Source organism: Saccostrea echinata, unplaced genomic scaffold (genome assembly GCF_033153115.1).
Source record: "Saccostrea echinata isolate AGI-Se365-2 ecotype Australia unplaced genomic scaffold, CSIRO_AGI_Sech_v1 ptg000033l, whole genome shotgun sequence".
NCBI classification, from domain to species: domain Eukaryota; kingdom Metazoa; phylum Mollusca; class Bivalvia; order Ostreida; family Ostreidae; genus Saccostrea; species Saccostrea echinata.
Window position 1 is genome coordinate 998,043 of NW_026889782.1, and position 14,146 is coordinate 1,012,188.

The following is a 14,146-nucleotide window of genomic DNA, read 5'->3' on the forward strand; positions in this document are numbered from 1 at the left end:
TCTAGTGTGACTAATTACTATCAATTAAGTTCAATTTCATTTTCGTAGTAGGCCATCAGAAATGTATTATAATGGGTAGCGTGTTAACATTAGACTCATAATTAAAATGTTAAAAGAAATCTATAGAAACCGACAATTTTTCTGATACTACACTGAACATTCATCAGTCTTACACAAGTGATTGAACTGAGAGGACTTATTTCTGTGTTTTTGACTATAAACTGTGGATCATGGCTAGGCGACTTAAGCGTTTGGACACTCATTTTATTGTGCGGTATTTGTGTGACGATGAACTGCAAGTGAGAAATCGTGTGTCCTTCAAGTGTGATGGAGACTCTACAATTAGTGTTGGACTTGAGTATGATGTACAGTGGGGTAAACCAAAAGAAGTGGACAGGGCTGTTGTGTTGTTTTCTGGGACTGAACAGCAGATGCGGGAGAAAATTAAGGATTTGTTGGTACCTCTACCAAACCCAGTTGCAGCATCCTCAACCCCCCCATCCAGATCAACTTCCCCACCAAGACTGCCATCCCAACCCAGCTCACCAACATCTCCACGATCCCCAACCCCACCCAGATCACCTTCGTCAGCCCCTTCTCCAAAACGCAGGAAGACAACGGCTAATCTGGTAAGTACAAGTTCTATATTCACGTTTATTAATCAAAATCACATGTTCCATTAAACGAAATCAATGAAATACAATACATTTCTTATAGTAGAAAACATTAATTTGTTAAAATTCACAACAGAATGTCACATCGTCACACGATCATTTCATAATTGTACAACTGTATCAAGACAATGATATGTTGTTAGCTTATAATGAATAAATCTTTAAAAAATTGTCTTAATCACGCTAATTGTCCAAGTTTGGCAGACTGTTTTAAACGTTGTTTTAATGTTGAGATTCACAGTAAATACACAAACACTGCTGATGAATATTTTACACCCACTGTTTTAACAACTGTGAGGCCCTCGTGCGAACTTCTACGTCGGAATTCAGCTTGTCCTTGAAGTACGCAATACTTTTTCCTCGGGATTTTTCGGGAAACAGTTTCTTTGGCACGTCACCAGTAGCATTTCCTCTCATAATCACACACGCTGGCACAACTTTAAACACATGGTCAATGTATGTACAACATTTTTCCACCGACATCTGTGTCCTCCAGAATCTTCTAATGCACTCCTCTAACTCGCTTTTGGTCCTAGGGGTCTCGCGGGCAACACACCTTTTGAGCTCATTCCAAACCATTTCGATCGGGTTTAGATCGGGGCTTTCTGTAGAAAATATATTTTTAAATTAGAATGCGTATAACACTTTCATGTATATTAATAAAAATAATTATGCATTACGTAAGCACATAAAGAAAAAACAGAAAATTAATTTTTATAAAAAATGATAAAAAGATATTTTATTTTTGAAGTCTTATTGTTAATCACCGTCAATAAATTAATTCAATTTTTTAAATACAATTACCTGCAGGCCATTCACTCCACCAGTTGATGTTGTTGTTTTCCATGAAACTCTTGGATAATTTTGAGGTGTGTTTGGGGTCATTATCTTGTTGAAACCGGTGTCCAGTATCGCCAAATTTAGACTTCACGAACGGCATCAGGGTATCCCTCAGAATGTGCTCGGTATAAAAGGTTGAGTCCATGATCCCCTCAAAAAGTCTAATTTTTGATGCACCCTTCTTGCTGATGGCAGCCCAAACATGAATCTTTAGAGGGTGTTTCGGCTTTGGCAAGATAGTAGCACAAGAGTCCTTTAATCGGTAGCTCCACGATTTATTCTGATTCAACTGAACCGAACACTCATCAGAAAAAATCACATCGTCGAATTGTTCATTTGTTTCGATTAAACGTTCGCAGAACAGAACTCTTTTTTCCTTGTTGGCATCTCTAACCATCTGTCCATAGCGTGGTGTGGAATGCGTGAATCCACTTGCTTCAATGGCCCACTTTGTTGTGGTTAGTCCAAAATTGGCACCGTCTTCTGTAAGTTTTTTATGTATTTCCCGGCTAGACAGAGTACAGTCCTTCAATAGCTGATCTCTAATAATTTCTGTGTCCCTCTGGCTCACGCTTGTTGAAACTGCAGGTATCTCGGGGTCGCATACATCACCAAATAATCCAATTTGGTATTTGTGTATCCAGTAGGAAACCGAGTTCCTGCATACAATGTGTCCCAAATCCTTCAACTTTCTTATTATCCTCGCCACTGAAAATCCATCTTTGTGCATCCGGATGATATCTAATTTTACACTGTGATTAATACGACCCATTGCTTACACGTAAACGTTAAAACTAAAATGTTTCTGTACAACTGTCACCCAACTGATTAAAGTTACGTAAAATTACGTAATGTGTACGGGTATCTATCAACTGTCTTACATGTACATGTACCATGGATCAAATATCCATGTTAAGAATAAATAACACAAACAATTTTTTTCCAAAACCAGAAATATTTCTCATAGAATTCTATTAAAAAGGGTAACCTGAATAATGTTCGCTAGGTAAAGTGGCAGAAATTTGTAAGATTTTGACACAATGTTAAAAATACATGCACAGTTTTGTATATAATTACATAGAAAACGAACTATAGTCGCATATCTAATTTTTTTGTCTTATGAATCCTTAATTGTGTGTGTTTCTTTTAGATTATTATTATTAAAATAAACTAAATCCTAAACACAATTTTATAAAAATTGAATCAGTCAGTAATTAAAATTTTGAATCAATTATGAGACGATCTAGGGCTAATCAACCTCAAGGTACTGTAGCCGTAACGCATGGTTGAGTTATTACACAGAAAAATAATATACACATTCTACATGTACGGCTATTACCGAGATTATTGGGAGCCAGGGCTAATTGGTTTGAATAAACTGAAATAATATACAGTCAATGTGGCGGATCCAGGAAATGATTTTTGAGTTAAGGTCAATTAAACAATGTTTAAGCTGTTTCATGGTATTAAAGTTAAATTATTTTTAGGTGTTTTTAGATTTTAAGATATGTCCAGTCGTCAAGTTATTCAAAACGTTTAAAAAAAAACACAGGTAAAAATTACACTAATATAATTGAGTTCCGTTTTAAAACAATGCCGTAAATGTGTACTACAATGATTATTTAATTAACAGCCCTCTATACACTGCACACTAAAGAGTTCTGATTTTGTGGTATTTTTATGCAGATAGAGTGATCTGCCCTTTGAAAAAGAATAAGGTACATTGGAATATAAGTTTATTACATAATTTGTGATCAAATCAAGCATTCATAACACTTTAATAGGCCAAGATGGATAGATGGAACACTTCATTTGCAGATATATTGCCCACTTAAGTAAACAACAGTGATTTATGTTTATCAGTACTTCATTGTCTTTGAACATTTTTCCTGGGGGTAAATGCAAGGCACCCTATGTTGAAAATGTGGTTATCATAGATAAGCTCAATATTTACACCTTTACACACCATAATTTTCTCAATGTCCAAAAAATATTTTCTTCTAGTGTATAGAGGGTCCTTAAATGATCTGTTTGTCCTAACTAATCAGAATCTTAATTTCTACCGTCTTAGCTGCAAGTGGAGTGGAGTTCCTGCAAACCAGTGATCCTATTGCTGATACGATGAGTGACAGTAGTCCTGGAGATGTGTACCAAGGTGTTCCCGAAGAATATCAACTTCCAGATACCGTCCTCAGAGACATGATTAAGGAATCAAGGAACGCAGGAAATTTCGCAGTTAATCTCACAAGGAAGATCTTCCCCGAACTGTACGGTGAGGGCAACCTGCGAATGGAGTACAACTGGTACGGTGGTGGAAAACTCTCCAAAAAAGAACTGGATCCAGCGAGAAAGCAAGTGGTGAGGCGCTATGTGTGTTACTTCTTCCCAGAATTCAAACCCGAGGATTCCTGGAGGGAGAGGATCGTCTCCAAAATAAACGAGTCACTGAGGCGAAATGACAAAAGACTAAAGAAGGATAGTGTCAATCTTGTGATGCCCTCTGTGCCAGAAAGTGACCTTGGTTGCTCCGATGACGTCTTCACCTTTAATGACTAATTTTTTTTTTTTATCTCTGATTCATTGTTGTGACCCACATGTTGTAAACTCAGGGATTTATACGTTCGAAAGAACGATTGCAAAAGACAGTAACAGAGTAATATAATTCGTTATTTGATGAAGAAAAAATGTAGTTAATACATGTAAAAACACTATCCCAAAGAATATTAATACATGTATAAATGTGATTTGTTTGCTTTATTCTTTGGAATGTATCATTTCATTTATTAATAAAATAATTATAAAAGATTGCACTTTTAGTCTATATCAAAGGTTGTGATACTGAATGATAGCATGATATTTTATTGTAAAATAAATACAACTAGCAGGATATTTTATTGAAAAATAAATATAACAATCACTGAAATTTATAATTTAATGAGAATATTTACGAGGAAGTACATTGACCAAAGCCATTCAACGGACGATGTTTGGCACTTGGTCTAGTCTGTGTATTTTAAAACTCATACATGCTAGCAGAAGTTAAAGCAGACAGGAAGTGTTACGCAATGATTATCTTTTTACCTGAACACATTACAAATAATTGATTCCATTGCATATTAGATAGATCCAGCTACATGTATTTCAGAAAGAGGAGGTCCTATCAGTGGATGGAAAATTAGAAATTGATTTTTAAAAAATGAACAAGTGTATTTATTTAGTTCAATACTATGTATTGTTAAATTATTCTTACTTGATAAATAACAATATTCGCATAAATTTTTAAACATTCGAAAAACTAAACAGATGTCCCGAAGAATGGGGATAGGCGGTACAACCCCCCGGAATCCCTCTAGTTTATTAATTGATCCACCAATAACACCCTAAAATTAATGATTGGATGACTCGATCCATGCGCGACAGAACAGTGCACGTGGATTCCGTGAGCAATGCTTGTTAAATCACAACCCTTGTTAATGAAAGAATTTTAAGAAAAAGTAGAAGAAATGAATGAAAATGTTGATTAAGATATCTTACTCTACATATTTACGGCAAACTTACATACTCGGCAATTAAACGATGAACGTTTTAACATATAAGGGAAATCTGCAATGTAGCCTTCAAGTTGTTAAATTTAATTCAAAATGCTGATGATGATTCTTATTATACAAAAATTAAATCTAGTATCCATTAAACTCGTAACGAAACTATACTTTAAAAAATATAAATAATTGTATACATGTACTCTCTTATTTAAAAAAAAATCTACACTGTATATATTATTAATTGATAATACAAATACAAATTTGTTTAGTCACATAAAAGGCATTATTCTCCAATCAAAGAAAAACAATTCTTCTTACCGAAACAAAATAATTTTCCTGACGTTAAAAAACATTCCTAGAGACCCCCCCTAAAAAGATCGGTGATTGCAAATACATGTGCGTACAGGTAAAATATCAGAGCTGACGAAGAACGGTAGTTCACACCGCCGCGGTAAAGATGGTCTGTTACCTGCACCGCGATGAAAAACCGCGATGGTGTATCGCGGAAAGGATTAATACACCGCGGAGGGGGCGCGGTTAAATGACAAAACCGCGTTGCCCGTACTGTATATATATATATATACTTTACAAAAGAAAGGCCACACATATTGTAACAGATTATAACGAGTTATACTATTCTTTACATCATATGTAAGAAACTCTAAAGGGGGCATCTCAAAATGAAAAAAAGGAATTTTTTTCCGTTTTAATGGAGTACTATAAAATATGACATGTGGTAATGATTTATACAAAAAATATCAGAAAATAATTTTGAAATTCTCAAATTCTTGTGTTAAAATTTTCAAGAGCGTATATTTGGTACCTTTTCTTCAGTAACATTTTTTTTATGATCCCCTCTTTAAGAACATTTTACCATAACGTCACGAACATACTTTTAGCACGTCCATCTACCAATGAGTTGAAAAATGATAGTAATAAAAAAAATATAATTAGATTGTTTAATCTGTGGTTTCCTAATTTTGTTTAATTTGATAAATTATGTTAAAATATATACTTTTAATGTGTAAATTTACAGCTTAATTTTACTATGCAGTGCAAAGTATTGTGCAATAAAAACCCCAGTGCACTGAAGATACCTTGAACCATGTTTTAGACTTCACCCATTGTGTTTTTTTTATTTCGACGCAATAATCATTCCTTTAAAATCCAGGTTTTCTCGATTGTATTTCTTTTTTGAAACTTTCTCCAGACAAAAACAAATTATAGTTTCCTTCTTTCCTATTAGATTTTTGGCAATGTTAAGAATGAATAATGAATTGTAAAATCAAACTACTTTTTTGTGTTTATATTATCATTTAGCAATTCCGTAACCATTCTACTATCAAGAAACTGACAAAATATCACTAGCTGCTTGAGCTATGATTTAAAAAAAAATAAACTCTGTAATTGTTAAGCTACAAGAGTATGTGTTTGATAGCAATGCTTCAAATACGATTTTTGTCTTAATAAAATAATGATAAATGTAAAAAAAAAAACAACAAAAAATACAAAATATCTGTTAAGCTTTATCAAGAGGTAGGAGCGGAGATTTTTTGACTACATTCAACATTTCTTATGCATATAACCTCACAATAATAACATAATTAGAAAAAGAATTTCCGAGACTTTTTATCTTGCCACACCATGGAAACAAATAATGCCTATTTGGGAAAGAACCGCATTTAAAGAAGGGGAGATAAAACGATAAAAACCTTTTTACGTGTAAGATATATATGTTTTGGTTGATGCTAAAGATATTATTAATCAGTACACTTTGTGTTAATAGCAAGGACGGTAATGCATGAGTAAGTTTTTCCTTATTATTCATATTCTTATATTAAGTCTTTGTTTAAAGAGAATTTGACAATGGTTATTTAAATAACTTCATTTACTTGCATGTAACCGTATGATTAATTTTTAGCTCACCTCAACGAAGTTGGGGGAGTTTATGTGATACCCTCGGCGTCGGCGTCCCAGGTTAAAGTTTCTTTTAAATGACTCTATGCCCTATATTAATCAAAGATGTATGGGGGATGCTTCTAGTATATTTCATTGTTCCAGTCAAGGTTTCAGATGCTGCAATTTCAGCTAAAGAATGACCTGGTTAATGTTTTGAAGCAGGTCTCATTTCAAAGTTACATTAAGCCCTATATTGACCAAACTTGCAAGGCTGATATTTCTAAGGATGCAGACTATCTGATTTGCTCCAGGTCCTGGATTTAATCAGATACGGTACCAATTTTCTGACTTTCATTTTCCGGATGAGTGACCATGTTAAAGTTTTTTGAGCCGTTCTTATTTCCAAGTAAATGTAAGCCATATGATGACCAAATTTGCATAGATGATACATCTAAGAATGCACACTACTGGACTTGCTACGGATACTGGATCTGACCTACATTTTCAATATGAGAGACCAGGTTAAAGTTTGTGGAGTAGGTCCATAACCAAGAATGTATAAGGGCAATCTAAACCAAATTTGCATGGATTGTGCATCAAGATATAAATACTCTCAAACTTGCTTCAGAAGCTGGACTTTTCTTACATTTTCTGGATGATTGACTAATTCAAAGATTTTAGATAAGTCCATTCCCAACTGCAAGCCCTATCACACCAAAATTTCATAAATGTTGCGTCTAGGGATGCACACTACTAGATTATTAGTTTAGTGTTGGACATTGCCTTACTTAAAGACAATATTCGTTGAGTTGAGCTCTAATATCAGATTACCTATGTTTTAGCCAGAAAGAGAATGATATTCTTAAAAGCAAATTTTCTGATTTGAATATTCAAGGTAAAATGATTTTTTGAACTAAACTTACTTCAAGCCAAGTAATAATTAACTAGGGTATCCCAAGGTACGCATGTGTCGCCTGCTTTCTAGCTTCATTAAAGATGTGAATAAATCTCTAAGAGGGGTCAGCTATTTATTTACTACTAACATTATAGTTCATGCTTTTGCGCTGCGTCGAATAAAAAGAAAGAATAATTGCAATAGAATCAAGATGGGGACAATTATTTCAAAATGTAATTAAGCACATACGCAACATAGTTAGAACTTTATTGTCCTTTTTCTCCGAAGCTGAAGAGTTCCAATACTTAAAGGAACTGTGTGCTACATTTTAATGTCTCTGTATGTTGTTATACACTTCTAAAACAAGTTTGGATAAACAAAACATCTAGTATATATGTTGAGTAATTTTTGTGTATTTTTCTATGAATTAGAATTTTCAAAGATTTCAAAGAATTTTCATCAATTGATATCTTTTCAAAACTCCTGGTAATGCATGTTGATTTTTTGTCTACGAAAATCTGATGGCACTATAATCTTAAATTAAGGATATCTTGAAAAATTATTAGTAGGTAAGGTACGTTGCGTATGTCCTTGAATTACAATTACATAGACTTTTTCTTCAACAAAATTACAGAGAAATTACAGGCTTCTTAAGACGTAATTTATTTAATAACAAATACTTTGCAAAAGTTATTCATTGAATAAGAAAAAGCATTTTTATTTATTCATGTATTTTTTATTTTTTTTGGGGGGGGGGATTTTTACAATCCTTGTGAATGAATATGCAAAACCATTATTGTATATATAAGCTTAAGCAGCATTTACACAAACAAGAATTAAATATTACTTGAGTTAGTGTGTATCTCTTTGTGATGTTATAACTTTCATTTACAAATCATTTAAGAATTATCCATGATGCAGTTTTCTTCTGGAAAAGCCTACATGTACAAAAATTGTACACCTTTTGAAATTTGTTAAAAATATGAGTAAATGAGTCACAGCTGAATCTCCTCTAATTATGTTCAATTGTAGGTAACCTGAACAACCTTAATTGCTATTACTGTCGAACATTTTTACTTCATAAGTAATAATTGTATATAACTTTTTCGGATAAAAAAAAATCCCCCCAAAAATAAGAAAATATTTATATATATCTTTATGCAATTATTAAATTGAAAGTTTTTTCTTTTCTAAACCTAGTAGGGCAATTTTAATTCAAATAATCATTTCTATTGTTCTTTTCTCTCAAAACATGGACTGAATTCATTTTGTATGGCTGATTTGTTTTGATTGCAATTTACAATTGTGATTATCTCTTACCAACATGAGAGATCTTAATGACACACACTATCATATTGTTTAATATTATTGATCAAGCAATAAAGAATGTTATATTGCTAAATAGAAATGTGCTACAAAGTTTAAGATTAATGAAATAGCATAAAACACGTAAATTTCTAAATGTACATTATGAACAGTTTGTAAACTAGATCATTTTTGGATTTCATGTAAATATTAACTTAATATCAAGTATAACTTAAGGAATGAGGATATTTTACTATATATACAAAAAAAAAAAAAAAAAAAAACTGTAAAATGAGGAAGTGATGGAGGTGTTGTATTACAGAATTTATGTTTGATAGAGTAATTAAAAAGTAATTGAGATTACATGTTATTTTTTCACTGTAATTCAGTAAATTACAAGATATTAGAAAAATGTTCAATTACAAATAACTTCCGACTACGACGGGGAAAAAGTAATAAATTACAGTCAATAACATTTACTTTTTTCAATTACCCAATCCCTGAATAGAATCAGACAATTAAAGAAAATATGGTTCCCTAACCCCCAAATGAATAATTAAATTGAAATTATTAGAAATAATTATTAATCATTTCATAAATACCTTTCCAACAACACCCAAAAAGATATTTCAATCTGTCTATGCTGCAATTGTCAATCTACACGACCCATTGTACAATACCAATCCCGTTGTTCATATATATATATATATATATATATATATATATATATATATATATGACATATGGCTTTAGGAGACCATGGAGGATATATTTTCTGGCTTGGGGAGACCACTGGATTAAGGCGACCTTTTTCGGTCTCCCTATTATTTTGACCTCATCAGTATTGCAAATGTCTTTTTATAGATAAATAAACAGTCTGCCATTAAATATTATTAATCTTTAACTCTGTTATTTAACATTCAAAAGTTGTCTAATTGCTATCATCTTCCCTAAAAAAGAAAAGAATTTATAACCTACGTATAATTTCAAAGGATAATTTTTCTGCATTTTGGAGACCATGAAAAACATGCAATTAAACAAAAAATCTAGCATATATATTTTTTCCGCTTTTGATTTGTTCAAATGAGTGTTTCTTTAACTTAGTTTTCCATGTTTTATGTTAAAAACCTAAAAAGGAAAAATATTGTAAATTTATGAACCATGTTTTGAATTCTTAGCAAGTGCTTTCCGTCACTTGTTCCGAATGCCATCGGAATGCCCCTTCAGTTTTCAGAAAATGACCTCTGAACACCATGGATGTTGAGAAATTTGGGTAAGTAACTAAAATGATACAGTAATAAGTTGTAATTAAGAATACACAAGACAAACATTCGTTTTTTTTTTTGTTTTTTTTTTTGCCTAGTAATTTAGCTTTCAAGAGAAAAAGTATGATTTTAAATAATCGTTAGACTATAGTTTGGTATATAAAATCCTGAAGGAAATTCGAAATAAAGTTAAATGATAGGCCCCTATATTTTTTAATTCTTTTATGCAAGTCCACAAACAAATTAAATATTTAAAGATTAGGCCGAACGTAGAAAAAAATGGTCTCGCAAGTTGACGCAGCTATTTCGAGCTTAAGAATTTAAATTAAACTTTCTGTAAACATTATGCAGGACATGATCATCATGATATAGTATAAATGATACAGACCCTGTAAGAAAAAAATAGCTGTAATTTAATAATTGTTTATTAATATAATGTGATCCTCTGCTAATAGAATATATATGCTGTAAAAAAAAATCTGAATCAGGGTGAAGCAGATTTGATACAATACATGGCTGAAGGAACGGGGGGGGGGGGGGGGCAGGCCCCCTGTAATTTTGCTGAAATTTAGGTATACTATAGAAAACATTGCTCCTTTATGCTTGGGCCCCCAACCTCTGATGATCTATTTTTCTTTTGCTTTTGGGCCCCCTCAATAATAACCTCTGATAATGTATTTTTCTTTTGCTTATTAAAAAATTTTTGGTTTGTAGCCACCCCCAACCTGAAACTGAAAAATGTTGTTTGGTTGTGCTCACCCCCCCCCCCACCCCCCTCCAACTAAATTACGTACGGGCCTATTCTCCATCCCTGAGGTTTTCTTTCACCAAAGAAAGATTAATTGGTAACAGTTCAGATATATATAGCAATATTTACGGAAGGGAATATTCTCGTTTAATTATGAAGATGTGACAGTAACTCAGTCAAAGCCACAGTGAGTGTAACATTTATTTAATATTATTGTTAATGTTTACAAATAGTGAACTACTGATACTATGAAATTTTAATGGATATATAGAAAATGTACAAGTACAACCATTTATTGTAAATCACATACATGAAAAGCTTCTTTTTTTTTTCAAGCAATTGGAAATTCTTCATTTTTTCATGAAATTATTTTATTTCATATGTATGATAATTTATTTCGTATTTTAATTCAGTCAACAAATCATTGTCGCAGCCTAGTTCCCTTCATTATTTTCAGCAGTTCAGTGACAGAGATAAAATGATCATTTGAGGTTTATATCCCCCCCCTTCCCCACCAAATGAAACTGAAAAATGTTTGGTTTTGGTCCCCTTCAACTGAAATTGATTCCTACTTACCATGCTTACATGCTTAACTATGAAGATGTGACAGGGAGTGTAATAACAATAATTGTTCAGATGGATACATAAGCTGATATACGTATCAAATTTTAATGGATAGATAGAAATTAATATACAATTACAACCATTTATTATAAACTACATAAAGATAATTTTTCAAGCAATTTGAAATTCTTCATTTTTTATGATAATATTTTATTTCGTATATGTTTATAGGTTTATTCGTATCAACAAATCTGTGTACGAGTTAATAACGCAGCCTGGTTCCCTGCATTTTCAGTGATAGAGAACCAGAATAAGATTTGCAGGGAAACAAGCCTCAATGTTACAAGGTTTGAGGTTTGTTTATTTTATATTTTAATTTACACTTTTTAAAAATTATTATTATTATGCAAAAATCTGTGTGCAGATGAATATTTACATTTTAATGTTATAAGTAGTTTTGTGGTTCATTTATTTGCGGTGACTGTCCCACGTGTGTTTACCTGTTTACATTCACCTACTGACCTAGAGTCTTCAAAATATACCTTCTGTAATCATGACTGTTGTAATCTTGTTTTTATGTTAGTTTACCGTATGTAACTTGACTGTTGTATAGATTTATAGCGATCACTGCAAGCTTTTAATATTTAGGTGAAGAGAAATTTCAGACTATCAATCACAGGCACTTGTTTCATATACGGTGCATCCCTACTTATTTTTACCACAAGATATCTAACTCAATTTCAGGCACCCCCGCTTCAAGCTCGTATTTTGTTCATGTATCATTATCAATCATTAACCTACTTTTAAATGACATCGTTCGCTTCAAGAGACTTTTTTCTTGTCAAATAAATCGTTTCAGACATCTCTGGTCGAGCCTCTTTATTGTAAACCACTCATTTATTCCTCGAAAATTACCTCGATACATTTTAAGACTTTAGATGGGATACAACTTCCAGTTGGGGGTAGAATAAAACCAGAGACTTCCGAGTATTCCATTCCTAGGTCTCTGGTTTTATCCTTCATTTATAACCCCAACCGCAAATTTGTATTGAAAAATTACCTTGATACATTTTAAGACTTTAGATTGGATACAAATTTCATTTTTTTCACAGGACACGAGGTTTCAACTTAAAAAAATAAAAATTCTCACCGTTAAGATATGTTGGAAATTTTAGCTTGATGTGTTGATAATTTGCCAAATTATTATATAATAAAGGGGACTTAAATTTATATGATCACCCGGCGCTGTCGCTTTAGTTACAGTCTTCACAACAATTCTTTTTCAGCACATGCCCTTCGGGCATGTAGACCTATCATTTTTTCCAAGGCCATTCAAATTTGTACATGTCCTACTCAAAATTCTTACATTTACCAGTATTGTGCAACAAAAAAAACCCATTGGGTATAAAGGTTTTATATTAATTTTTTCAGCGTCGTAAACCAACCATGGCCTGTGATTGCCATTTTCTAAAGCGTTTTTGTTCATAAATAACTTTTGAGTTGCATGCTGGTCATTTGTTGGCCGGTTTAGCTAAACTGAATTTCTGAAATGGGATCATGACTGTAGTGCCACAGTATGTGGCATTGATGAACATCTCATAATTTAGCAAGCAACTTCGAGAAAACAAATAGGTTAAACTAAACACTTCAATGATTAGATTGACAATCATTTGACAGGTCGTATCGAGAATGTAGACAGGCAATCCATCGACATTACATATAGCAACGTTTAAGCGAATAATGGGGGTAGGACAGAATAAATGGCAAGTAAAGATCGTACAACGAAAGAAGATTCACATATGCCCTCTTCCGACATGTAATTTGGCAATTTTTACATGCCCGGCTGCAAATTTAACAGGTCCCTGGCATTGGACTCCCGGGTTATTTGGAAGACTGTTAGTTTAGTTTCATGTGGTCCGACAACATTGATTCTCAATGTCTGCTCCCTCTACCCCATACACTTATCTTGATAAAATTATATAAATGATATTATTAATTATATAAATTGATATAAATTATATAAACTGGTCTTGTTTATATAATTTTACAATGTCATAAACAGCTGCTTAAGTGCATATAATATTGTAAATGGATTTATATATAGGATTAGGGAAAGATCCTCACTTGATTATGGCAGCATATTTAGCTCGTAGGAGTTTATTATCTACCACACATGATCAATGTCACTTTTGGACGTGAATGACTTTTGACACCCTAACTTCAGTTCAAATCAACGTTAACTTTATGTGACGTCTCTCTGAATCTTTTTTGGCATGTAACTTGGGTAAAAACAATTAAGTACTCTTGATGCATTTGATTTCTCTTAGCCCGTTTAAACATTTCCAAGGTCTATACCAGTTTTTGCAGGGGCGAAACTATGTAGAAGTTGGAAAAGAAACCCATCCTCTTTTTGA

The 14,146-nt window shown here is 32.7% G+C and overlaps 1 protein-coding gene across 1 annotated transcript; it reads left to right on the top strand.

The window, feature by feature from the left end:
• Window positions 1–230: 230 nt before the first annotated feature.
• On the top strand, window positions 231–4,070 carry LOC133199073 (uncharacterized). The gene is made up of 3 exons (XM_061334959.1): window positions 231–629; window positions 3,002–3,066; window positions 3,563–4,070. Exons 1-3 carry the CDS (start codon window positions 231–233, stop codon window positions 4,068–4,070), a joined length of 972 nt encoding a protein of 323 aa, XP_061190943.1.
• The last annotated feature ends 10,076 nt before the right edge of the window (window positions 4,071–14,146 follow it).

What these genes read in the sequence shown, in the direction of transcription:
- LOC133199073 (XM_061334959.1), top strand. Translation starts at nt 231, where the DNA reads ATGGCTAGGCGACTTAAGCGTTTGGACACTCATTTTATTGTGCGGTAT. An exon ending in GGAAGACAACGGCTAATCTG is followed by an intron (nt 630 to 3,001) that starts GTAAGTACAAGT and finishes AATTATTTTTAG; the next exon opens with GTGTTTTTAGATTTTAAGAT. An exon ending in ACGTTTAAAAAAAAACACAG is followed by an intron (nt 3,067 to 3,562) that starts GTAAAAATTACA and finishes CTAACTAATCAG; the next exon opens with AATCTTAATTTCTACCGTCT.